The sequence below is a fragment of the Macaca mulatta genome, chromosome 3 (genome assembly GCF_049350105.2).
Source record: "Macaca mulatta isolate MMU2019108-1 chromosome 3, T2T-MMU8v2.0, whole genome shotgun sequence".
In the NCBI taxonomy this organism is placed as follows: domain Eukaryota; kingdom Metazoa; phylum Chordata; class Mammalia; order Primates; family Cercopithecidae; genus Macaca; species Macaca mulatta.
Genome location: NC_133408.1, coordinates 179,011,136 through 179,037,987, shown reverse-complemented (window position 1 = coordinate 179,037,987; position 26,852 = coordinate 179,011,136). Strand labels below are relative to the sequence as shown.

Here is a 26,852-nt window from a genome sequence, read left to right as displayed (position 1 = left end):
CACATTATTGTGTTTAGTTGTGTATACTTCTGTTAGAGTTCCTTAAGAGCCAGGCCTGTGCATTATGTATCTTTGCATCCTAAGTACCTGGCATATGCTTAGCACACAATAACATAATAATTAGACGGGAACTGAATATATGAGGTTAGACCTCAGAAGTCACTTGCTCTACCAGTTACTGTATGTTTAATTATTCAGTCAACAAGTATTTGAGAGCTTTCTATATGTGATGTCCTACACTATGCACTGGTGATTTAACTTCTGAATGGGTTATAATTCAGCATGAATGGGCTGTAATTCAGCAAAAAGCCAAGCCTAGTATGATTCAGCAAGAACCACCAGCCTCTTAGTGGAAAGGGTTTCTTGGGGAATATGCACTTTCCTCTCTTTTAAAGAGTAACTTATGGGGTCCAAAACTTTATTTCTCTCCTTTCATTCTAGGGCTAGGAAAAAAAGGATAGAAGGCACATGACGTACTTAGGTCCCACCCTCATCACACTCAACAGAATATCATACTAAGAACCAAATAATAAACTTTAATTTGAATAATACAGTAGAATATAATAATTATTTTGAGGTACAAAAATAATTATAAAATATTTTTCCCATTTGCAAGTAATGTAGGCTATAGACTATAAATAGTACCCTGATGCTAGAAACTGTACATATTTCACTACATGCCTAAGTCTGAGTCTTCCTCTCTCCTCTATCATCACATGTAAGAAAACCAGCTGTGCAATACTACTTTGCAATCTTGAAACTCTGTTAAGACATTTCAGAAGTAGCTATCTTTAATAACAGAATGAGATGGTACCTTTCTTTATGTATGTTTTTTGAAGATGAAAAACATAGATGAAAAAGTTTACAAAACTCAGATTTCTGCCATTTTTGGAATATCTGCTTTTTTTCCCCCCAAAAAACAGGAAAATGTCAGAGAGAATCTAGAGTGTTGAATTCAACAAAAGCTCATTTGAAAGTAAACCTCCATCAGTGGAAAAGCTTTTTGACTACAGGCAATTTGAAAATAATAGCAATTCACTGGAAGACAAATTTCACTGTGAAAACCTGCTGACGAGTTCTGCCTGTCTTTTTCTATTACTGTGTTTCCTAATATTTTAAGTGAGGTAAGAATTATAAGAATGATTCTAAAAATTATAGCAGGTTCTACCTAGATGGGACCCCATCTAGTTCCTAAGATGCTGAGAGCCATTTATTATTTAAAAAGTAAGAACAACATGAGGAAACAGAAGCTTTGGCATATGAAAAAAGATGTAGCTTTGCTTCCTAGAATTCAGTTATTTAGGCCAGTTTATTTTGATTTGTGCTCTGAGCTGATTATATATGAGTCTAAGATAAAAGACAGAAAAACTGGCCATCTTCCCGAGTAGAGGTGAAATAACCCCTTGTGACAGTCCTGAAGGTGAAGGCGATCTTCAGTCATTGATCTCTTCTTGGCTGCTTTCACTCCTGCCATTTTCTCACCTCCTTTCTATACAACTCCTTCATCCACAAGTGGAGTGCTGGGATAAGTGGAACAGCTAATACAGTACCTATGGGGATTTTCCTGACTTCAGTGCTTGAGGAATTCTTTCTTTCTGTTCTCTTCCCATCTATTCTCTTCTAAGTAGGGATGGCTCTGCATTTTCTAGACCTGTAACACTAGGTACCTTAAACTAATAGAAAAAAACTATATGGTGTAAAAACAAAGATAGTATAAAACGTAGAAAGATGTGGGTCTGTTTTCTGGAAATAGGTTGTGAGCTTAAGAATGCTCAGTTTAGCCGGGCGCGGTGGCTCAAGCCTGTAATCCCAGCACTTTGGGAGGCCGAGACGGGCGGATCACGAGGTCAGGAGATCGAGACCATCCTGGCTAACACGGTGAAACCCCGTCTCTACTAAAAACTACAAAAAACTAGCCGGGCGAGGTGGCGGGCGCCTGTAGTCCCAGCTACTCGGGAGGCTGAGGCAGGAGAATGGCGTGAACCCGGGAGGCGGGGCTTGCAGTGAGCTGACATCTGGCCACTGCACTCCAGCCTGGGCGACAGAGCGAGACTCTGTCTCAAAAAAAAAAAAAAAAAAAAAAGCTCAGTTATATAATAGGTTTATGTTATAAGAGCTCAGAAACATGGGCTGGAATACGACTTACGACAGAGAGCCTAGCCATTAGGAGGTTCCCTCAGAGGACTTTACACAATTCATGTTTTATTATTGTTACATTAATAAGTGCCCATAATGCATATAAATAATCACTGTAGCCCTACTTTCAAAACTGATGTTTGTTCAGAAAGATACATTAACAAAAACCTAACCTGCTTTGTTACCTAAAATATTATGGTACCAAAATATAATGGACTAGTGAGATTCATAAACATTGTTTCTTGAATACCTTTAGAGGTACTGCAATTTTTTTCATAGTACTCACCTTTTAAAACACTGCAGTACTCATCTTACTGCACTGTAACATGTCATTATTATCAACAATTTAATTACTGAAAGAGTAATCCCACAAATCTATCCTATTAATGACTGGACAGTTTGATAAAGGAACTTACTGCTATTCTTAGAATCACATAGCTAGTTATTCTCCCAAGATTCAGAGGTGCAGTTATAAAACCCCTTATGGAATTCCCCAATAAAATGGGATAATGTACAGAGATCCCTTAAAGTTAAATGATAGAATGATGCTGATTCTTGAACATCAAAGATGTTTGTTATTGCAGCCAGGGGACAATGCCATAAAACACTAACAAAAAAAAGTTATACTGTTTTCCTTAAAGTCAGTAAATTATATAAAAGTACTCTGAGCATTTTTGGAAGAAAGGCACCAGATAAGTCCAAAGTCTTATTGCTAGTAGGATCATACAGGGTCACAGACTATGGCACTCTGTTCAGCCAGGAGACTAGGTCTCAGCAAGTCAGTCTCTGACCTTGAGGCTTAAAGAGCAAGGATGGAAAATGTCAATAAAACAGAGCCCTGTATCACAGATTAAACTGGAGTGAAAATGATTTCCAGTTTTATGCCAAAGTAGAAGCTGGTTCCTAGGATGCTGGAGCTATTTTAGATGGGCACTCTGTTTTCTTTGGCCCATTTCTTCATGATCCGGATCATGTATTCTACTTGGGTGTTACCTGTGCTTCTCAGTAAATGGAGCACTTCTCGAAGGGTCTCTCTGAGGAGAAGATTTAAAAAGACAAAATGTTTCAATGAAGAATGAAAATTAAAAAACAAAATAAACTCTGAACTGTCCTTCATACTGTATGCCTTGTGGGGCATTTTTGGTAATAGACTCTTCCACTGTGTATTTATAAAGCAATTACAAACTTACTAGCCTTATGTTTTCACGGTGGCATAGTAAAATGGAAATTATGTGAAATCTTTCTTACCAATCCAAGTATTCTTTGTTTATCCATACTACCTATATACATACTGATAATCTTTTTGTCCTTTCTGAGATGATCTAAATATTCCAATTTCTATTCTTATTCTGCATGACTAGAAAGGGTATATCCAGAAGTTGGGGTTCAAGTTCTAGCTCTAACAGCAGCAAGTCACTTAGTTTGTCTAACTTGTGGATTTCTCCCTTGTTTAAGGTGGTAACCACCATCAACTAGGCATCACTGTCAAATTTATAAAATTTTACAAAGCCAAAGGAATAAGGGATTTTTTTCAAGAAAAATAATACATGAATAAATATGGAAGAGAGGAACATTAAGGACTAAGCCTAGCATTTATGTCTGAAGTAATTTAAATTTAATTAAAATTAAAACATATTTTAAGTAATGCATGCTAAAACTTCCCTATTGCCCTAGCAAATCTATAGGCGACTGCCTATGATCCTATTTGCTTAAGAGTCTTCTCATATTTTCTATTTCTTTTTCCCCACAAACAACCTCTTTCACCTAACCAAATGCTTTTAAACTTTTACTTAGAACTAGAAGTACTATAAGGTAGGAAGTAATGTTCGATAGATTATTTTCTTACAAAATTATCACATTTCCTATTCATATATGTATCAGTAACAAATACATTCCATGAAGTTATTTTTAGAAAATGGATTCAAGTTGGTTTTAATGTTTGTTTCAAATGAAACTATATGCTGGGCATGGTGGCTCATGCCTGTAAGCCCAGAACTTTGGGAGGCAGAGGTGGAAGGATCACCTGAGGTCAGGAGTTTCAGACCAGCCTGGCCAACATGGTGAAACCCTGTCCCTACTAAAAATACAAAAATTAGCCAGGTGTGGTGGCACGTGCCTGTAATCCCAGCTACTCGGGAGACTGAGGCAGGAGAATCACTTGAACCCAGGAGGCGGTGGTTGCAGTGAGCTGAGATCACGCCATTGCACTCCAGCCTGGGCAACAGAGCAAGACTCTATCTCAAAAAAAAAAAAAAAAAAAAAAAAAAGAAGAAGGTATAAACCACTTATTTTATGTAAACTAATGTCTCAGTATTTCCTAGAATATGAGAAAGTGAAAGAAAACAAAAGAGTTATCAACCACATCTACTCCATTCCTAATTCTTTGAGACCTAAAGGACACAAGAAAAACCCAATAGGCAAAAAAACAAAAAACAAACAAAAAACCCAAAAGAGTAGAAGAGTTAAATAAAAACACTTTGTTTATAAAAATGGCTATTCATTTGGAACCAAATATACATCCTGCTCTTATATTTGGAGACTGTTAGTGTACTCAATGTATATATGACTTAGAATGATCTGATCCTATTATATATGATTTAGAATTATCTGATTCTAAAAAATGAAAGATTTCTGGAGGAAAATGGTCAGACAGAAATATTTAACATCAACCTTTTTTTTCATCATTCTAAAACATCATTAAAATTGTGTGTTTTCAGAAGATATCATCCAAGAGAACAATTATTTTCCTGCACAAACAAGCAAATGATTAGAGGTAGTATTTCTTGCTTGTTTACTTACTTGGGTTCTCTCCCAGCTACGATCATCTGGAAAATGCCCACACAGGCACCCCTTTTGCCTTCCCAATATTCAGGGTTGGGATCCAGTCTCTCAAGGACATCAAAAGCTTTGGCAGAATAGTAAAACTGGCCCATCTGAGTAAGAGAAAGTATGTGGTAATACTTGCAGTAAAAAGATTGCACAGAAAGAACCTGAACATAAAGATAACATGAAACGGAACTGTATGAAGTAAGTGCATGGGTACTGACAACATTTTCAGTTAGCAAGTTAGAAAAACTTCAATTCCTAATTAAAACAATAAGAAGGAAAAATACAATTTGGGTACATAGGTTCAGTTTACACCACCTTATGTTCACTCGGTTTTCAACAGTATAACATTTTTTCTACATAGAGTCAAGTTATGCTACAATCAGCACTTTTGCCATTTCTTCTAATTGTATTCTAATCTTGAGGATAAGCTCTGATGATTGTGATTTGAACTGAGTATTTTTCAAGTCTCTTCAATACATTCTTTTCAGATGACTACTATCATTCATTTTATGCTAATTTGATCATGTTCAACTCGAGAACAGTCTTTCCCTAGTCTTGTTCCTAAATTCTCAGAATGCTTAGATGTATACTGACTACTATTCTAAACACTAAATCTTTCAAATGTTTAATGCATTTTGACAGACATTTTTCCCAAATGTACTACACATATCCTTGGCCTCATAGAACATGTTGAATGCCATTAAATTTTGCTTAGATTAGTTTTCTTTTATTTTAAAAAAAATTTTTAATTCATTATTTTTTTAGAGATAGGATCTGGCTCTATTGCCCAGGCTGGAGTGCAGTGGTACCATCATGGCTCACTGCGACCTCAAATTCCTGGGCTCAAGAGATCCTCCTGCATTAGCGTTCCAAGTAGCTGAGACTACAGGTGCACATCACCATGCCCAGCTAATTTTTAATTTTTTTCAAGACAGGCTCTCACTATGTTGCCCAGGTGGGTCTCAAACTCCTGGCCTCAAGTGATCCTCCCAGTTTGGTTTCCCAAAGTGCAGAGATTACAGGCTTGAGCCACCGCGCCTGGCCAGATGAGTTTTCTTACTTGGCAATCGTAAATGCATACTGTTACCAATTTCACCTAAGGCTTCAAATTGCTGGGCAACTCTCTTTATGGTTTATAACTTCTTTATTTCTGACAGATGTGTTTCTAAATCTTTGACAGTTTCCTTAAGACAGCCTTCTTAGCTTAGTCTTATTCTGTACTTCATAGGGAAAACACAACTTTCCTCTCTTCAATTCAAATTATATTTACACCTTCATTCATCCTTTCCTCCTTTTTGCCTAATCTCACGTGAAGCTTTTTTTTATTATGTTCAAGGTTTTTCCTTCTATTTATGTACTTTTTAAAAAAAGAGTCTTTATTGTGAAATAACACACATATAGGATGGTATATGAAACATTCACGTACAGCTTACTAATCATAATGTGAAAATACTGTAAACACTACCCAGGTCAAGACACTGAGAGCAACACAAAAGCTCTCTGTGTGTCACTTCCAGACCATAACTCCCTCTTTCCATACCCAGAGATAACTACTCTTCTGACTTTTATGGTTATCAGTTCTTTGACTTTATGTTCTCTCTTATGTACACACATCTTTAAACAATATAATTGAGTTCCGCTTCTCAGAACTTTATATGAACGAATACTGTAAATATTCTGTCTTGTACCTATGATTCAACATTATAAGACTCATCTATATTGCTGTATATAGCTGTAGTTGATTCATTTAAAAAAATTTTTTATTTGGAAGTATTAATAATTATAGATCCATGGACAAAGATAAGACAGAGGTCACGTGTACCTTTCACCTAGTTTCCTCCAAATGTTACAGCTTACATAAGGATCGTAAAATATCACAATATAAAAATCAGGAAATTGACACTGGTACCGTGTATGTTGATGATGGTCCTGTTATTTCATCCTGTGTGTAGATTCATGTAACCACAACCATGCAACTATCAAGATATCGAATTACTGTTTTGTTTTTGGACACAAGGTCTTGCTTTATCATCCAGGATGGAGTGCAGTAAAGCAATCACAGCTCACTGCAACCTTGAACTTCTGGGCTCAAGTGATTCTCCTGCCTCAGCCTCTTGAGGTAGCCACCATGACCAGCTATTTAAAAAAAATGTTTTATAGGACAATGTCTCACTATGTTGCCCACGCTGGCCTTGAACTCCTGGCCTCAAGCAATCCTCCTGCCTTGGCCTCCCAAAGTACTGGGATTACAGGCATAAGCCACCATACCTGGCCAAGATGCAGAACTATTATATCACCACAAAGATTTCCCTTGTTACTCTTCTACAGTCATATGCACAGCCCTCCCTGCTCACCATCCCTAACATCTAACAACCACTAATTTGTTCTCTATCTCAATAATTTTGTCATTTCTTTTCTTTTCTTTTTTTTTTTTAAGATGGAGTTGCGCTCTTGTTGCCCAGGCTGGAATGCAATGGCACAATCTCGGCTCACCGCAACCTCTGCCTCCCGGGTTCAAGCAATTCTCCTGCCTCAGCCTCCCAAGTAGCTGGGATTACAGGCATGTGCCACCATGCCTGGCTAATTTTGTATTTTTAATAGAGACGGGGTTTCTCCATGTTGGTCAGGCTGGTCTCAAACTCCCAACCTCAGGTGATCCACCCACCTCGGCCTCCCAAAGTGCTGGGATTACAGGCTGAGCCACTGCGCCCGGCCAATTTTGTCATTTCAAGAATGTTACATATATGAAAGCTAACAGTATGGGACCCTTTGAAACTGGCTTTTTTCTATCAGTATAATGTCCTTGTTATTCCCTGTTAATTCAAGTTACTGTGTGTTCCAATAGCTTGCTCCTGTTATGGTCACTCTGCAAATTCAAGAGGGACTCCCAACCAAAGTTTGGTTTGGATGGTGAAACTGAGGACACCACACACACACAGCAAGAGGATATGAAACATTTTCTTACACAGTTGAAGTCTAGGGAGAGTAGAACGGCCCTATTAAGCAGATCTGAAAAGGCCTGAGAGAGAAGGGAAAGAAGACTGGCCTTTGTGTTTACTGTGGTTAGGAGGTGGGGCCGTGGTGAAGGTTCCTGTGCATGGGTAGGGACTTGTGTGGTTTAAATCACCCTATGGTGCCAAAGGAGGGAGCACGTAGGTTTTCTTATCATTTTGCACAAGGGGAAGAGGTAGGGGTGAGGCTTAAAAGCTGTCAGCAGTCAAACATCCAGAAATGGAGTAAGACTTCTCATTATAGTTCCTTTTTATTACTGAGTAGTATTCCAGGCCAAACCAGTCTGTTTAACTATTCACCTACTGAAAGACTTTGACTGGCTCCAGTTTTAGGCTATTACAAATAAAGCTGCTATTAACATTTAAATATTAAAATTTGTGTTACTAACATTTATATATTTCTGTGGATATAGGTTTTTATTTACCTGGGATAAATACACAGGAATGCAATTGCTAAGTCATATGGTAAGTATGTTTATTAAAGAAACTGCCAAACTATTTCACAGTGGGTTTTTTTTTTTTGATCCTTTTAATTTTGACCTATGTATATCAATATATTTAAAGTGAATTTCTTGTTGAGAACACATAATTGGGTTATGTTTTTTAATCCACTCTCTCAATAGATGTCTTTTAATTGGTATACTTAGACCATCTACATTTAATTATTGACATGTTAGGGCTTAATTCTGCCATTTCCCCCCTTATTCTCTTTGTTTTTCTTTGGCAAGGACATCACACATATGCCGGATAAAGACATGACTGTGTGATCCCCACAGAAGGAAGATAAGAAAAACCTGTATTTGACTTCTCTAGCCTTCACCTACACCTATCTTTTTCCTGCTGTTCCTGTAGTGTGATAAATTTTAGCCATGAGTATAGCTTTATATTGAGTCATATGAGTCCTTCTAGTAAATCACCAAACTAGTGGGTCGTCATGCGACCACTGAGACACTAGGTAATGCCAACTTGTTTTTCAAGTAGTTATCTTCCTTTGATGTTAACCCTATTCCCCTCTCATCTCCTCTAGGGCCTAACTCCATCAAAAATGCCCTATCCTCCTGAATTTTTAATCTGCCTGTTCAATGGCTCACTTTCTTCCGCCTACAGATATACTCCCCTATCCCCACTCTGAAAGAACTCTCCACCCCATCCCCCCCAATCCCAAACTCTGATTTTCCATTTAAGTTAGCACTACATTTTTCCTCATCATCAATATCAAATTTTTTAAGACTCTGGTCTACATGACACTCGCTGCATCTGCTTTGTAATCTGACTCTATTCTCTACCTGTTACTGTCTTCTCAGTCCTCATGCATTTCTATCCAGTTGCAGATTTGACAGTCTCCTGCCTTGGCTTTTGATTAAATAGGAGCAAGGAAAAGTAATGAAAAGCATTTTTTTTTTTTTTTGCCTATTCTCATTGTTTTCCTTCTCTTGTGGTTCATCCTCTCTTTCATTTACTCTTGTTTCCCTTTCTAGACCTTAAACACTGGTGTTCCGCAAGGTTCCTCACCCCATTTACTGGTTAATCTTATTCTCTCTCATACTCTGCTATTGCTGCTGCTGCTGCTGCTGCTACTACTACTACCACTGCTACAACCATTGTGATTACCACCACTAACTACTGTTAACTTCTAAATCTACATTGTTAACTACTAAATCTACATTGCTAATCCAGACGAATACCAAAGCTCCAAGGACAGCCTGTTAATTTCCTACTTCTATTATCTCTGCTGGGAGCCTCAAAGACACTTCGGATTTAATATATCTAAAACTGAAATAATTTCCTGTCTTCTAATGTTTTCCTTCCCTCTGCCTCCCCTAATTTATTTAAGGGCATTGCCACCCACCAAGTCATGTTAAACTATTGTTTAAGTTTCCTATGTCTTAAAATCTTTTCCACTGATAGTGATTCACTTCTTTTTTTGGTAATGATTCACTTTGAAATGAGCTTTTGTTGATTAATTTAATACAAGATTCTCTTTACCTGACACTTACCTGTATTTTTGACATTTTTGGAACAGATATTCCAAAAATAGGAACTTCTAGAATTTGAGGCTGATTTTTAAAAAACATTAATCTATAGGCTAGGTCCCAAAACTACTACCTCCTCCTATCCTTTCCAACTCCCCCCAGCCCCCCCCCACACACACCAACATATACACAAAACAGCCATTCCTTTACTAAATCTGACTAATTTTTTGTTCTCTTTTTCTGGTTCCTTTGTCTTTCCTGTCTGCCATTTGTACCTCAAAGTTTGGTTTGCATCTCTTCTCACTTTACATTGTACTTGGGTAATCTCACTGTTTTTCAGGGCTTCAGTTAATCCAGTCATGCACTTCACAACAGTATTTTGATCAATGATGGGCAGCATATATGACTGTGGTTCCATATTATATTTTTACTGTGCCTTTTCTATGTTTAGATATGTTTCAATACACAAATATTAGCCATTGTGTTATAATTACCTATGGTATTCAGTACATGAACATGCTGTACACGTTTGTAGCCTAGGGAGCAATAGGCTATATCATATGGCCTAAGTGTATAGTGGGCTATACCATCTAGGTTTGTGTAAGTGCACTCTGATGTTTGTACAATGACAAAATCACCCAATGACACATTTCTCAGAACTTATCCCCATCATTAAGCAATACAGGACTGTACTTAAATGTTGATGACTCCCAATCTATATCTCTAGATGTCAGAAGACATCTTTCTTGAGCTTCAGTAGCAAATTTCCAACTACCAGATGATTATCTGTACATCAACACTACCTAAAGATTCATACCCTTTAGAAATCTAAAACTTCCTCTCTAATCATTTCATATACACGTAAATCTCTGAAATACTGCCTATCTCTGAGTTCAGTTCATTCATAAAAAGAATGGCTTCTCTTATAACACTATGTGAATCCTCTCGCTACTAGCCATTTAGTCTGTAGGACATTTTCCCCTAATATTTAGCCAATGCAGCAATGTGATACTAATCTTCAATGTCCCCTTTAGTCTCAGTCAGACTCACCTTGTAGCAGTCATTAGCAATGAGCTGTAAGAGACTGAAGGACTCGCCAGAGGTTTCCATCTTAAGATAAAGTTCCCAGGCTAGTCTTGGTTTCTTATTCATAATATCTGCAAAAGGAATCAAAGATTTGTAAACAAATGAGTCATTTTTACATGTACAAAAAATAATTTCTGCACCTTATTATTCTATGGATTTGGTTCCGTATTCCAAATAAAGTAGTGGAAAGCTTTCATGGAAAGCTTGCAATGTTGGTATTCAGCTGGCTCCCTGCCAGAATTCTACCATACTTAAAATATTTAAGTTAGAGTCACATAATTATGTCTTTCAGATCGGATTGACTTCTGGTAGTTCCTACTTTGCTCATATGCTTAAAAGAGGATAACTATCATTCATTCAATCCTACTCATAGTTTCAATCTCACTTAGAAGATATGATTGCTAAATTTTCCTCTGACTACAAAAACTCAGTGAACATTTTACTTAATTTTGTTTTTTTATTGAGACAGAGTCTTGCTCTGTCACCCAGGCTGGAGTGCAGTGGTGTGATCTTGGCTCACTGCAACCTCTGCCTCCCAGGTTAAGTGATTCTCGTGCCTCAGCCTCCCCAGTAGCTGGGATTACAGGTGTGTGCCACCATACCCAGTTAATTTCAGTACTTTTAGTAGAGCTGAGGTTTTGCCATGTTGGCCAGGCTGGTCTTGAACTCCTGACCTCAAGTGATTCGCCTGCCTCACGCTCCCAAAGTGCTGGGATTACAGGTGTGAGCAACTGTGCCTGGCAAACATTTTAAATCTTGAGTTTTAAAAAGGAGCAAGAAAAGAGTGAGTGAGAGAGAGAAAGAGACAGAAAGTAAAGTTCTATATCAAAAAATTACATTTTTGACATTTTGCCACTTTTCAGACTTGACCCATAGTGAAAAGTTAAAATTAGTGTAACAACATCATTTCACAAACAACACTATAAGCTGAGACTCTGGAAACTGTAATGAGACTTTAGAAAGAACTTGACATTTTTCAGGCTATAAGTACTAGGTCAATGCTATATGGTAGAACTAATCACAGGGTAAACTTGCATGACACATTTACATGGCAACACTTACTGAGTTGCATTAACAACCCTTAATTTCAGTGTTTACTCATTCTCAGAACAAAATGCAAAATCAAATTAGAAAACATTCCATGCCATTTCCGAACAGATTATGTAACCAAAAAGAAAAAGAGGATTCTTCTTGTAACATTTAAAAGAAGACTCACAGCACCGAGCTAACCAGCTGAGGTAAATGTAATCATTTTTCATTTTCTCACTTTGGATCAAGAGGAACGCCTGCAAGAAGAGGAAAGAAAGGGAATACAGATGAGGATGGTTTTGCAAAAAAATACCCATTATTGGCTTGCCTTAGATTGATAATCACTGTAGCATTATAGATGACCAAATTCTAGGCAGGCTGCTAAGAAAAGTAAGGGACAAAATTGTGGTGATTTTAAAATATTGGCCGGGTGCGGTGGCTCACGCCTGTAATCCCAGCACTTTGGGAGGCCAAGGTGGGCAGATCACGAGGTCAGGAGATCAAGACCATCCTGGCTAACATAGTGAAACCCCGTCTCTACTAAAAATACAAAAAATTAGCCAGGTGTGGTGGTGGGCGCCTGTAGTCCCAGCTACTTGGGAGGCTGAGGCAGGAGAATGGCATGAACCCGGGAGGTGGAGCTTGGAGTGAGCCAAGATCACGCCACTGCACTCCATCCTGGGCGACAGAGCAAGATTCTATCTCAAAAAAAAAAATAAATAAATAAAAATAAAAATATTACACCAGAAATTGATACTACAAGCTGACAAAAGTTGGTAAGGATATAGAAGATTCAAACAGAATAATTAACAACTGTATGATACATATTCTTTTTAAGCATATATGACCATGCTACACACAGGTCAGTAAGGCAAACCTCAACAAATGGCACATGCCACCATACTCAGCTATTTAAAAAAATTTTTTGTAGAGATGGTGTCTCACTATATTGCCTAGGCTGGTCTCGAACTCCTGGGCTCAAGTGATCTTCCCACTTTTCAGCCTTCTGAAATGTTGGGATTATAGGTGTGAACTAGCTCGCCCAGCCCAGACCACATTCTATGACCACAAAAATACAATTAAGTTAGAAATCAAATAAGTAAAGAAACATATTGATAGTCATCAAGCTGTATACTTATGATTTGTATACTTTTCTGTACATATGTTATATTTCTATAAAATGTGCTAAAAAGGGAAAATTTTAATATGGTTATAAAATCTATGTCTATTCACATTGTACCTTTTTTTTTTTTTTTTTTTAAGAGACAGGGTCTCACTATGTTGCCCAGGCTGGAGTGCAGTGGCTAGTCACAGGCATGATCATAGTGCACTGCAGCTTAAAACTTCCAGGCTCAAGCCACTGTCCTGCCTCAGCCTCCCAAGCAGCTGGGAATACAGGTGTGTGTCCCTGCACCTTCTCCACAGTGTACTTTTTAATGCATCCTAGGAACAGAGGAATCTTTAATAATCCTTAACCCTTGACCATTTTATTCCAGTGAGAAAAAGATAAGGATGTCTTTAGACAGAATCATTCAAATGCTTTCAAAAGCAGGTACCCACCTCTTCACCCTCACTGGTATTGCCTGTTGCAGCTTTGGCTTGGGCATAATTAAAGTTAAAGATGTCATCATTATAGAAGTAACTCTGAAAAACATCCCAAGAACAGGTCACATTGAGAATGAACATACAAAATATAAAACCATCAGTTATACCAGCTAAACACAAAACTAACCTTAAGGATTAGTTGATGCCACTAATGCCACCATAGAAAATGGGCCATCTCTAACGATATCTTATCTTCTCTGATACATTCTACAGTATTTTGTATATAAAATCTTGTAGATAATTCTATACTGACCTTAAATGAGTTGAGGTAAATCAAGACATCATCAAATTGCTTAAGCAGGAAGAAACAGGAAGCCATGCACTGCCTCCCTGGTATTGTATCTGAAATGGAGGGGGAAAAAAACCCACATATATTCATGAAACTAAAATCCTCTTTAGCTGAAGTTTGAGTTATTTAATAATTTAGACACAGGAAAATATTCCAAAATATCTTTCTAGATTCTGAAATTATATATTTTGTTCAGTGGACAAAACCCCAATATAATGGAGGTCACAGTCCTTGAGAGTGACCAATAATCTCTCTGGGGATTAACTCCCAGAGTCCAAAATGAACACACGCCCTGCAGGTTCACTAACTACATTAACCAGGTCATTTTCCAAGGCTTTGATTCTCTCATCCAACATGTGCATATTCAATTAGTGTGGCCTGGTTTCCATCATCACTTTTCTAAATCAACCAACACTTCCAATCTCAAATGGAAAAATAATTTGCCATGAAACCATCTGATTCTGATCCTGATCCAACTTTTTGCCTGATATCAGATTCCTATTTGAGTAATGGAGGATTAGTGTAACTCCCACGCTTGCCACAGGCATTCCTAAAGCTCCTTATCCTGTTTCATTTTTTTCCTTTAACATTTATCACAGTCTGATATACTATGTACATCTGATATATATATACACACACACACGCGATATATCTAATCAGATATACATATAAAATTTAAAACCATCAGTTATACCAGATAAACACAAAACTAATCTTAAGGATTAGTTGATGCCACTAATGCCACCACAGAAAATGGTGGCATTTTGTGGTGTATCTGATGAGATGTACATACATATAGTGTGTGTATATATATATATCTGATATACATAGTATATCAGACTGTGATAAGTGATAAAGGAAAAAATTAAACAGAATAAGGAGCCTTAGGAATGCCTGTGGCAAGAGTGGGAGTTATACTAATCCTCCACCACTCAAATAGTAATCTGATATCAGGCAAAAAGTTGGATCAGGATCAGAATATACATATCAGATATACATACGTAGTATAAATATATATGTACACACACACTATATATATACTATATATTATTTCTTTTCTTTTTTTTTTGAGACAGAGTGTTGCTGTGTTGCCCAGGGTGAAGTACAGTGGTGTGATCTTGGCTCATTGCAACCTGTGCCCTGGGTTAAAGCGATTCTCCTGCCTCAGCCTCCCGAGTAGTTGGGATTACAGGCACGCACCACACTTGGCTAATTTTTGTATTTTTAGTAGAGATGGGGTTCCACCATGTTGGCCAGACTGGTCTCGATCTCCTGACCTCGTGATACGCCTGTCTCGGCCTCCCAGAGTGCTGGGATTACAGGCATGAACCATAGCGCCCGGCCACTATATATTGTTTCTAGTCCATCTGCCCTACTAGACTTAAGTTCCACAATGGTTGGGAGTTTTGTTTGTTTACTGCTGTATCCTCAACAGCTCAATAAATTTTTATTGCATGAATGAATGAATGAATGAAATGGGGAAAATAGTACGCAATAACTGGTATTGGTGAAACATTTGTGAATGTCCAGGAGTGATAAAAATATTTAATATAATTTTCAGTTCAGCATGAACACTGTTACTCAGAATAGATGCCAGACATAGACAACCAGTATAGGCAGCACCATATTGGTTCATGCTGGCTAGCTAGCATCTCTTTTTATACCCCTTTCTCAAATCTTTCACTGAATCTTGGCTGATGAAATACTTTAATCACAAAAATGAAGTTTCAAGACTACTAGTGGGCAATATAGGTGACTATTATATAACTGTGGCAGAAAGAAAGCATTTTCTAAGCTTAATACCCATGCAAGTAATCACTATAGAAAAGAAAAACTTAATTAAAAATGGTTTTAATATTTTTTATTAATCTACTTTATTTGTTTTAAATTTTTGTGGGTATGTAGTCCATATATCCATACTGCATATGGACATCCAGTATATTTTGATACAGGCATACACTGCATAATAATCACATCAGGGTAAATGGGGTATCCATCACATCAAGCATTTATTCCTTCTTTGTGTTACAAACAATCCAATTATAGTTTTCTAGTTATTTTGAAATGTATAATAAATTTTTTTTTTTTTTTTTTTTTTTTTTTTTTTTGAGACGGAGTCTTGCTCTGTAGCCCGGGCTGGAGTGCAGTGGCCGGATCTCAGCTCACTGCAAGCTCTGCCTCCCGGGTTTACGCCATTCTCCTGCCTCAGCCTCCGGAGTAGCTGGGACCACAGGCGCCCGCCACCTCGCCCGGCTAGTTTTTTGTATTTTTAGTAGAGACGGGGTTTCACCGTGTTAGCCAGGATGGTCTCGATCTCCTGACCTCGTGATCCGCCCGTCTCGGCCTCCCAAAGTGCTGGGATTACAGGCTTGAGCCACCGCGCCCGGCCTGAAATGTATAATAAATTATATCGTTAACTGTAGTCACTCTGTTGTGCTATCAAATACTAGATCTTATTAATTCTAATTTTTTTTTTTTTGTAGCCGTCCTCACTGTCCTCCCACTCCACTACCCTTCCCAGGCTCTGCTAACCATCACTCTACTTTCTATCTCCAAGAGTTCAAGTGTTTTAATATTTTTTAGCTCCCACAAATAAGTGAAAAGTGTGTCTTTCTGTGCCTGGCTTATTTCACTCAACATAATGTCCTCCAATTCCATCCATGCTGTTGCAGATGACAGGATCTCAACTCATTCATCTCATCTCATCCTTTTTATGGCTGAATAGTAAGTATTCCACTGTGTATATGTACCACATTTTCTTTATTCCTTCATCTGTTGATGGATGCTTAGGGTGCTTCCAAATTTCTGCTATTTTGAATTGTGCAGCAATAAACATTGTTGTGCAAATACCTCTTTGATACGCTGATTTCCTTTCTTTTGGGTATTTATCTAGCAGTGAGATTTCTGTATCATATGGTCATCCTATTTTTGGTGTTTTGAGGAACTTCCAAACTGTTCTCCACAGTGGGTGTGCTAATTTACATTCCCACCAACAGTGATGCATTTCTCTGATGATCAGTGATGTTGAACACCTTTTCATACATCCATTTGTCATTTGTATGTCTTTTTTTTCTTTTCTTTTTTTTTCTTTTGAGACGGGGTTCCACTCTTGTTGCCCAGACTGGAGTGCAATGGCGTGACCTCGGCTTACTATAACCTCTGCCTCCTGGGTTCCAGTGATTCCTCTGCCTCAGTCTCCTGAGTAGCTGGGATTACGGGCGCCACCACCATGTCCAGCTAATTTTTTGTATTTTTAGTAGAGACGGGGTTTCACCATGTTGGCCAGGCTAGTCTTAAATTCCTGACAGGTGATCCACCGGCCTCAGCCTCCCAAAGTGCTGGGATTACAGGCGTGAGCCACGGCACCCAGCCTTGTATGTCTCCTTTTAAGAAATGTCTGTTCAGAGTTTTTGCCCATTTTTAAACTGGATTGTTAGATTTTTTTCCTATTGAGTTGTCTGGGCTCCTTCTATATTCTGATTATTAATCCCTTGTCAGATGGCAAATATTTTCTCCATTCTGTGGATTGTCACTTCACTTTGTTGATTGTTTCCTTTGCTGTAAAGAAGCTTTTTTGACTTGATGTGACCCCATTTGTCCATTTTTGCTTTGGTTGCCTGTGTTTGTGCGGTATTACTCAAGAAATCTTTGGGCCAGGTCACTCACAAATGGTTGGGAACCTCATGTGTGCTCTGTCGTTAGTTTGCACCCCCTGAAGGGGCCGCCAGTGGAGGAGGCCTCTGGACTAGGGTTTCTGTCTTTGTGTTAAATCTCTCCTCCAGTGTGGCCCAGTGCCAGGTGGGCTCCCGTGGGAAGCCTGCCGTCAGAACCAGATTGTTATTGTTGGGAAAGACAAAAAAGGCAGAAAGATCCCAGAATATCTGATCTATTTTAATGGCTGGAACAGAAGCTGGGATCAATGCGCGGCCGAAGATCATGTGCTTCATGATACCGATGAAAATCGTAGAATACAGCATAAATTGGCAAGAAAAGCTGTAGCTCGCCTGAGGAGCACAGGAAGAAAGAAGTGCTACAGGTTGCCTGGTGTTGATTCTGCTTAAAAGCCTCCTCATTGACAAAAAAGATGAAAATGATGAAAACTCATTAAGCAGTTCCTCTGACAGCAGCAAAGTATGAAGAAATAAGTGAAGAAAGTGATACTGAAGAAAAGACTGAAGTGAAAGAAGAACCAGAGCTTCAAACAAAAAGAGAAATGGAAGAAACAACAGTAACTACAGAAATTCCTGAAGTTCTGAAGTAGCAAGAGGATGATTATTATTACATTAACAGAAGGAAATGGTTAGTGAAACTTTCATGCCAGACCAACATCATAATGATCTTGGAAGCATTTTGCTCTCAATGCAGCCTTTTCAGCCAATGAGAGGCCTCGTCACCATCATGCTATGCCACATGCCAGTAGGAACGTGCATTATATCCCAGAAGAAAAGAATGTTGACCTTTGTAAGGACATGGTGGATGGATTAAGAATAACCTTTGATTACACTCTACTGTTGGTTTTACTCTATCCTTATGAACAAGCTCAGTATAAAAAGGTGACTTTGCCAGGTGCGGTGGCTAACGCCTGTAATCTCAACACTTTGGGAGGCCGAGGTGAATGGATCACCTGAGGCCAAGAGTTGGAGACCAGCCTGGCCAACATGGTGAAACCCCGCCTCTACCAAAAATACAAAAATTAGCCGGGGATGGTGGCAGGAGCCTGAAATCCCCAGCTACTCAGGAAGCTGAGGCATGAGAATCGCTTGAACCCAGGAGGCAGAGGTTGCAGTGAGCCAAGATCACACCACCGCACTCTAGCCTGGGTGACAAGAGCGAGACTCCATCTCAAAAAACACAAAAAAACAAAAACAAAAACAAAAAAAGGTGACTTCATCCATGTTTTTTTTTCTAATTAAGGAAATTGCCACAAACCCTAATACGATCCAGGAGGAACTCTCTCCCAGCCTGTCTTTGTTGAATTCATCCATGCCACAGTCCACAGAGAGTCAGCCCACCATTAGTGAACCAGACACCCCCAAAAGGCACAAAGCTGAGTTGGAAGCATTGCAGTCTCTGAGGCGGTCCATGAGCCACACCACCAACTGTGACAGACTTTCTGACAGCAGCACCTCACCTCCGCCCAAGGGCCAGCAGCAGCACACATCCGCCAGCATACCCAAGCTGTTTCTGCACCTGGAAAAGGAGACACCTGTGCACAGCAGATCGTCTTCACCTATTCCTCTGACTCCTAGCAAGGAAGGAAGTGCAGTGTTCGCTGGCTTTGAAAGGAGAAAAACTAATGAAATGAACGAGGTCCTATCCTAGAAGCTTATGCCTGATAATTACCCACCAGGTGACCAGTCGCTTCCACCTGTTACATTTACGGGGCATAACATTTGCTGCAATTGTTTGTAAAACTTCCAGAAATTCTTGGAAAGATGTCCTTTTCTGAGAAAAATCCGAAGGCTTTATTGAAGCACTTTGATCTCTATTTGAGGTTTTTTAGCAGAATACTGTGATTACTTTTTCCTAGAGTCAGCTTATGTCACTTCCTGTGAGGTGCATTACACAGCAAGAATCTCCGGGCTATTTATTACAATGTTGATGGTTCTGTAAGAACAACTCCTCTGTCTAGCTTGGTGCTCTGGGTCCCAGATGAACAACTATCAAGGTGGTGGGTCTTTACCCAGAGCACAAACACAATGCCCACGTGGGGGCTCTGACAGAGGTGGGCCCTGTTGTTTGAGTTGCCCACACACTGTAGTTATTCTGTTAGGAATTGTTTCCTGGGTGCCTATAGTGCTCTGACACAACACTTGCTACTGTGTAGGCCATCTGTGATAGCAGGAAAAAAGCAACTGGGTTCACAGTGAAATGTTTGTGGAAGCATACATAGGTTAGGCTATTTCAATAGACATTGCAGTTCATTAGCGAGAACCACATTATTTTGTTATTTGCTAGCATTAAATAAATTTTTTTTTGCAAATTGGTTTCATTCTTTTGATGAAGCTGGGCAACTCTGTCCAACAAAGTTTAGTTTGTACTTGGAAACCACAAAGTAGCCTCAAAGTATGTTAGAGGAACTCGATATTGATGGCAAAAGAAAATTTGCAGCTATACATTTGCTTCTAACAGTTCCCTCTCTGTGAAACATTATTTTTGGTGATCTAAAGAAAGCATTGCCTTTCTTGTTTGAGATTTTACAGCTATACTTTGCTGTGTAATGTTATGGTTACCTGTCTGTAAAATGTTAGTTTTAGTGATCTAAATAAAGCCTATCTTGTTTGAAAGAAAACAAAAACAAAAACAACACAAAAAGAAGTCTTCGCCCACACCAATGTCCTGGAGAGTTTCCCCAATGTTTTCTTGTAGAATTTTCCTTATTTGAGGTCTTAGATTTCAGTCTTTAATCCATTTTGATTTGATTTTTATATAGGGTGAGAGATGGGAGTCTAGTTTCATTCTTCTGCATATAGAACTCCAGTTTTCCCAGCACAATTTATTGAAGAGACTGTCCTTTCCCCAGAGGTTCTTGGCACCTTTGTCAAAAATGAGTTCATTGTAAATGTATGGATTATTTCTGGGTTCTCTTAATGTGCTCCATTGGTCTATGTGTCTGTGTTTATGCTAGTATCATGCTGTTTTGGTTACTATAGCTCTGAGGTATAATTAGAAGTCAGGTACAGTGATTCCTCCAGTTTTGTTCTTTCTGCTCAGGACAGCTTTGGCTATTCTGTTCTTTTGTGGTTCTGTATAAATTTTAGGATTGTTTTTTCTATTTTTATGAAGAATATCATTGGTATTTTCATAGGGATTGCATCGAATTTGTAGATTGCTTTGGGTAGTATGAACATTTTAACAATATTGATTCTTCTAATCTATGAACATGGAGTATCTTTCCTTTTTTGTGTGTCCTCTTCAACTTCTTTTTTTTTTTTTTTTTTGAGACGGAGTCTCGCTTTGTTGCCCAGGCTGGAGTGCAGTGGCGTGATCTCGGCTCACTGCAAGCTCCGCCTCCTGGGTTCACGCCATTCTCCTGCCTCAGCCTCCCGAGTAGCTGGGACTACAGGCGCGCACCACCATGCCTGGCTAATTTTTTGTATTTTTAGTAGTGACGGGGGTTTCACTGTGTTAGCCAGGATGGTCTCGATCTCCTGACCTCATGATCCACCCACCTCGGCCTCCCAAAGTGCTGGGATTACAGGCGTGAGCCACCACGCCCAGCCTCTTCAACTTCTTGCATCAATGTTTTATAGTTTTTATTGTAGAGATATTTCACTACTTTGGTTAATTCCTAAGTATTTAATTTTATTGGTAGCTATTATAAATGGGATTACTTTTTTGATTTTCACAGTGTTTGCTGTTGGCATGTAGAAATGTCACTGATTTTTGTTTGTTGGTTTTGTATCCTGCAATTTTACTGCATTTGCTTATGAGTTCTAATAGTTTTTTGGTGGAGTCTTTAGGTTTTTCCAAATATAAGATCATATCATCTGCAAACAAGGATAATTTAACTTCTTCCTTTTCAATTCAGATGTCCTTTATTTCTTTATCTTGTCTGATTACTAGCTAGGACTTCCAGTACTATGTTGAATAACAGTGGTGAAAGTGGGCATCCTTGTCTTGTTCCAGATCTTAGAGGAAAGGCTTTCCACTTTCCCCATTCAATATGATACTAGCAGTGGGTCTGTCATATGTGGATTTTATTGCTTTGAGGTATGTTCCATCTATACTCAGTTGTTTTTTGGGGGGGTTATCATAAAGGGATGTTGAATTTAATCAAATGCTTTTTCAGCATCAATTGAAATGATCATATGGTTTTTGCCCTTCATTCTGCTGCTATGATGTACCCCTTGATTTGCATATGTTGAACCATTCTTGCATTCCTGGAATAAATCTCAGTTGGTCACGATGAATGATATGTTGTTGAATTCTGTTTGCTAATATTTTGTTGACAATTTTTTCATCCCTCTTCATTTGAGATATTGGACCTTAGTTTTCTTTCTTTTTTTGATGTGTCTTTGGTTTTGTTATCAGGGAAATACTGGTCTTAATGTGTTTGGAAATACTCCCTCCTCCTTTCTTTTTTGGAATAGTTTGAATAGGATTGGTATTAATTTTTCTTTAAATGTTTGGTAGAATTCTACAGTGAAGCCAACGGGTCATGGGCTTTTCTTTACTGGGAATCTTGTTATTATGGCTTCGATCTCATTACTTGTTACTGGTTTGCTCAGGTTTTGGATTTCTTTATGGTTCAATCTTGGTTGGTTGTATGTGTCTAGGAATTTATCCATTTCTTCCAGGTTTTCCAATTTATTGGCATATCATTGCTCATAGGAGCCTCTGGTGATTCTTTGAATTTCTGTAGTATTGGTTGTATGGTGTATACATATTTGAGATGGGGGTCTCACTCTGTTGCCTGGGCTGGAATGCAGTGGTGTAATCATGGCTCACTGCAGCCTCAACTTCCTGGGCTCAGGCAATCCTGACACCTCAACCTCTCAAGTAGCTGGGGCCGTAGGTGTGTGCCACCACACCTGGCTAATTTTTTTATTATGATTTGTAGAGATGAGGTCTTCCTATGTTGCCCAGGCTGGTCCTGAACTCCTGGGCTCAAGCCATCTGCCAGCCTCAGCCTCCCAAAGTGCTGGGATTACAAGCCTGAGCCAGCATGCCTGGCTGGTTTTAATATTTTTATATGGAAAAAAATATCATAGGCAAAGTTTAAAGGCAAATGACCTACCAGAATGTGACAAAAGTTAATGCTCAAAAGAGCTCTTGAAAACTCAGTAAAAAATAACATTTTATATCTAAAACTGATTCAAAGTTTTAAAACTCTCAGGAACAAAACAGCACATTTACTCTCCTTTATTTATTCTCTGATCCCACTTTCGCTGAGACGTTGAGAAGAACCAATTCCAATATTCTCTTTTATTTCTGACCTCCCACTTTATAATGTGAAGCCTAATAGATACATCCCTAGAGAGAGAATCAAACTTCACAGTATATATATGCCCCATTCCAATTATAAAGCAGATTGTAAGTCCAGATTTCAGACATACCACATTCACTAGCTGATCCTCCCACCAACTGGAAGAACTGCTGGGCAATTTTCATATGATCCCTCTGAAAAACAAACTGAGCTGATATAGAGGAATAAGGTAAAAATATTTTTATCATACTTTATGGTTCTAACACATTTGTCAGGATTTAACATATACCCTTTGTTTTAAATATTGCCCCAAACAATGCTAATTCTCATTAACATAACAACTAGACCCGAAACTGAATTAAAACCTGTGCAGGGACGGGAAGAAAAGAAGAAAAATAATCAAATCCTTAAATTCTATCCTAAAACTTCATTAAATGAACTCAATCATTCTACAAATATCTATTGCTCTTTTATCATATATCAGACCTTGGAACAGGAGCTATAGATATAACAAGCAGTATTTATTAAACTCATTTATTTAATAAATATTTGCTGCCTATCTATTATACAAGGCACTGCAGAATGCACTTGAGATAAAAAGATTTATTCATATCCCAGTTTGTTCCAAAAAGAACAAAGAATGCTACATTAAGATGGATAAGAGCAATTTTAGACAGTGTTTTGGTGTTTATAAAACTAACTTCTCCAGAGAAATAATTTTCCTCACTTTACAGATGCCAAAATTACAGATATACGGAAGTTAAAAAAAAGTCCCTGCAAATAAGAATGAAGTTGCACAATGATTTTTAAGTTTATTAAATAACTTGCTATTTAAAAATTGGACCCTTTTAAGAAAGCAGGAGTCTTTAGGGTTATAAGTGTTTTTTTTTTGTCTCTAAATAACACAACATTCTTTTCACAATGGAGTCTGGATTGGGGGATATGGAGAAATAAAAGGAACTACAGGAGAGCCTATTGCTGCTTGTACTTTGATAGTCATTTTGTTCTCTTCCACACACCTATAACTTTGCAACCTACAGATTATCAGTGATTTCTTCTTCCTCTTATTATTATTATACTTTAAGTTCTAGGGTACATGTGCATAATGTGCAGGTCTGTTACATATGTATACTTGTGCCATGTTGGTGTGCTGCACCCATCAACTGGTCAGCACCCATCAACTCATCATTTACATCAGGTATAACTCCCAATGCAATCCCTCCCTCCTCCCCCCTCCCCATGATAGGCCCCGGTGTGTGATGTTCCCCTTCCCGAGTCCAAGTGATCTCATTGTTCAGTTCCCACCTATCAGTGATTTCATACTCACTGAACCCATTTCCTGGCCAAGGGCTGCATTGACCACTCCTTTGAGAATATACTCCTAGAAATATGGAATAACACTGATTAAGATGAATGTGGAGCTATGAGATTATTTTCAAATTAACTCCTTGCATTAACTCAATATTTTATATAAATTATCAAAGATTACCTATAGTTACTTTTCTCTGTTCTATCCCTGGCTTGAATGAAAGAATTAGGAGTCACTCATTTAGTTTCCAGCAGCCAAGAATCTATATAACAAAATTTACCATATTTGTAAATTCTCAACCTTAAGCAAAAATAATTCAAGGGAAGCTCTAGGAGATAAGTTTCATTTCATTTAAATTCTATGGAAGAAGAAGTAAAATGTTGATATAATAATTTTTAGTACCTTCTCAACCACTGCCACTGTCTGTGACCATATCATATACATTATTTTCCCTTTCCAATTTTTTTGAGACCGAGTCTCGCTGTGTTGCCCAGGCTGGAGTACAGTAGTGCGATCTCAGCTCACTGCAACCTCCACCCCCAGGGTTCTAGCAATTCTCCTACCTCAGCCTCCCGAGTAGCTGGGATTACAGGCCTCAGCCACCACGCCTGGCTAATTTTTTTGTATTTGTAGTAGAGACGGGGTTTTGCCATGTTGGCTAGGCTGGTCTCGAAATCTGGGCCTCAGGTGATCCACCTGCCTCAGCCTTCCAAAGTGCTAGGATTACAGGCGTAAGCCACCACTCCTGGCCCCTTTCCAATGTTATAGTTACTTTTCTTTGCTAGTAATCCTTTTCCTAAAAAAAAAATAAAAGTGTCCTCTGATGTCCATTTATAAGGTATTCTCTCTTTTGGAGTCTTGAGGCCTCACTTGTATCCCTTTTTTCAGACTTGGTTCAATTCTTTAATAGATACCCTCCCTAGCGAGCAGCGTTATCAATCTTTCATTTAAGAGAGCTCACACACAGAACAGCATGAAAGAAGCTGAATCTTTTAATATACTTGAGAAATATACCTGTTTAAACTTCATGGGGTCTGGAAATATTTTCGTCAGTCCTTCATTCAATAAATGGAATGCTTACTATGTACTTCATGTACACAGTGTTAGAGATACAATATAGACACAGTCCCTGACTATAAGGAGTTAACAATCCAATGGGGAAGAAAGACAAGTTATAGACAATTTATGAAATAATTGCATGTATCTAGTTGTTAGTTTCATCAGAATTCTAAATTTTCATATTTCCAAACACTAAAGGAATTTTCCAAATTTCTTTACCCTTTTTGACAAAATGACTACACACAAGGGAGTTTAAAAACATGAAAAAGCCCAGAACATTCATTCTCATATCACAAGTCGCATATAACATTCCTAAATGAATACATATGGTCTTTTCCTGGTATTCTACAGGCAGGAGTCTGCCTAATCTTCTCTAATATGACTTCCAACTAGATTTCTGAAGTTCCACTTTTAGCAGAACTTGGTTAGTAAAAATGTAAAACATTCTCAGTTACCTGAGGAGTAGTAGGTTCCAGATCCTTAATTAAGTTATAAGCTTCTTGTACATCATCTGAAATACAACAAAGTAATTATACTAGTCTGTAATCCAGAAAACCCTTCTGAAGCAGTCCCTCCCAAAAGATAAGATCCTTCAGTACTTAAATATTCATGGGAAACATGATCTGTTTTATCTGTCTTCTAACTCTCCATATTCGGTGTTGAGTAGTTATGCTAAAAATAACCAAATCAAATATCCTTAGAAAACTCATATTAAGCCATGAAGTACCTTAAAAATTGTTGAAGCTAAGAACATGGATGAGGCATTCTATGCCAATGGCATTGATAAGAAAAGCAACAATTTTTTTTTAAAAAGATATATATATATATATTAAGTATATAGGAATTAAATGACATGAAGTCTGAGATTTGCTTTAAAATGTTTCAGGAACAGAAAAGAGGTGCTGAATGAAAAAAGAAGACTGGAAATATCCTGAAAAGTGCTGAATCCAAGGTGAGTATTTGGGTGTTTACTGTACTATTTATTTTTGTCTATGTTTGAAATTTTCCATAATAAAAATAATTTATAAAATATATATGCTGTTTATTTCATTCTTGTCCAAAACATATTTCTTTTTGCTTTTATATAAAATAGAGGCGGGCCGGGTACGGTGGCTCAAGCCTGTAATCCCAGCACTTTGGGAGGCCGAGACGGGCGAATCACGAGGTCAGGAGATCGAGACTATCCTGGCTAACCCGATGAAACCCCGTCTCTACTAAAAAAATACAAAAAACTAGCCGGGCGAGGTGGTGGGCGCCTGTAGTCCCAGCTACTCGGGAGGCTGAGGCAGGAGAATGGCGTGAACCCGGGAGACGGAGCTTGCAGTGAGCTGAGATCTGGCCACTGCACTCCAGCCTGGGCGACAGAGCGAGACTCCGTCTCAAAAAAAATAAATAAAATAAAATTAAAAATAAATAAATAAATAAAATAGAGGCTGGGCACGGTGGCTCAGACCTGTAATCTCAGCACTTTGGGAGGCCGAGGCAAGCGGATCACCTGAGATCAGGAGTTCAAGACCAGCCTGACCAACATGGCAAAACCCCATCTCTACTAAAAGTACAAAAATTAGCCGGGCACAGTGGCGCACGCCTGTAATCC

General features: G+C 38.4%; 1 protein-coding gene and 1 pseudogene across 1 annotated transcript in view; one reads left to right on the top strand and one right to left on the bottom strand.

Moving 5' to 3' along the window:
- Nucleotides 1-516: 516 nt before the first annotated feature.
- Nucleotides 517-26,852, bottom strand: part of IFT56 (intraflagellar transport 56) — a 65,889-nt gene continuing 39,553 nt past the window's right edge. The window contains exons 10-18 of the mRNA XM_001106020.5: nucleotides 25,711-25,766; nucleotides 24,215-24,268; nucleotides 23,018-23,081; nucleotides 13,923-14,011; nucleotides 13,625-13,708; nucleotides 12,252-12,321; nucleotides 11,000-11,106; nucleotides 4,936-5,069; nucleotides 517-3,170 (exon numbers count right to left, since the gene is read on the bottom strand). Coding sequence (XP_001106020.2) covers nucleotides 3,059-3,170; nucleotides 4,936-5,069; nucleotides 11,000-11,106; nucleotides 12,252-12,321; nucleotides 13,625-13,708; nucleotides 13,923-14,011; nucleotides 23,018-23,081; nucleotides 24,215-24,268; nucleotides 25,711-25,766 — 770 coding nt within the window. The 3' untranslated portion in view covers nucleotides 517-3,058. The remainder of the gene's footprint in view (nucleotides 3,171-4,935; nucleotides 5,070-10,999; nucleotides 11,107-12,251; nucleotides 12,322-13,624; nucleotides 13,709-13,922; nucleotides 14,012-23,017; nucleotides 23,082-24,214; nucleotides 24,269-25,710; nucleotides 25,767-26,852) is intronic.
- Nucleotides 18,022-19,816, top strand: LOC100423624 (MSL complex subunit 3B-like; annotated as a pseudogene).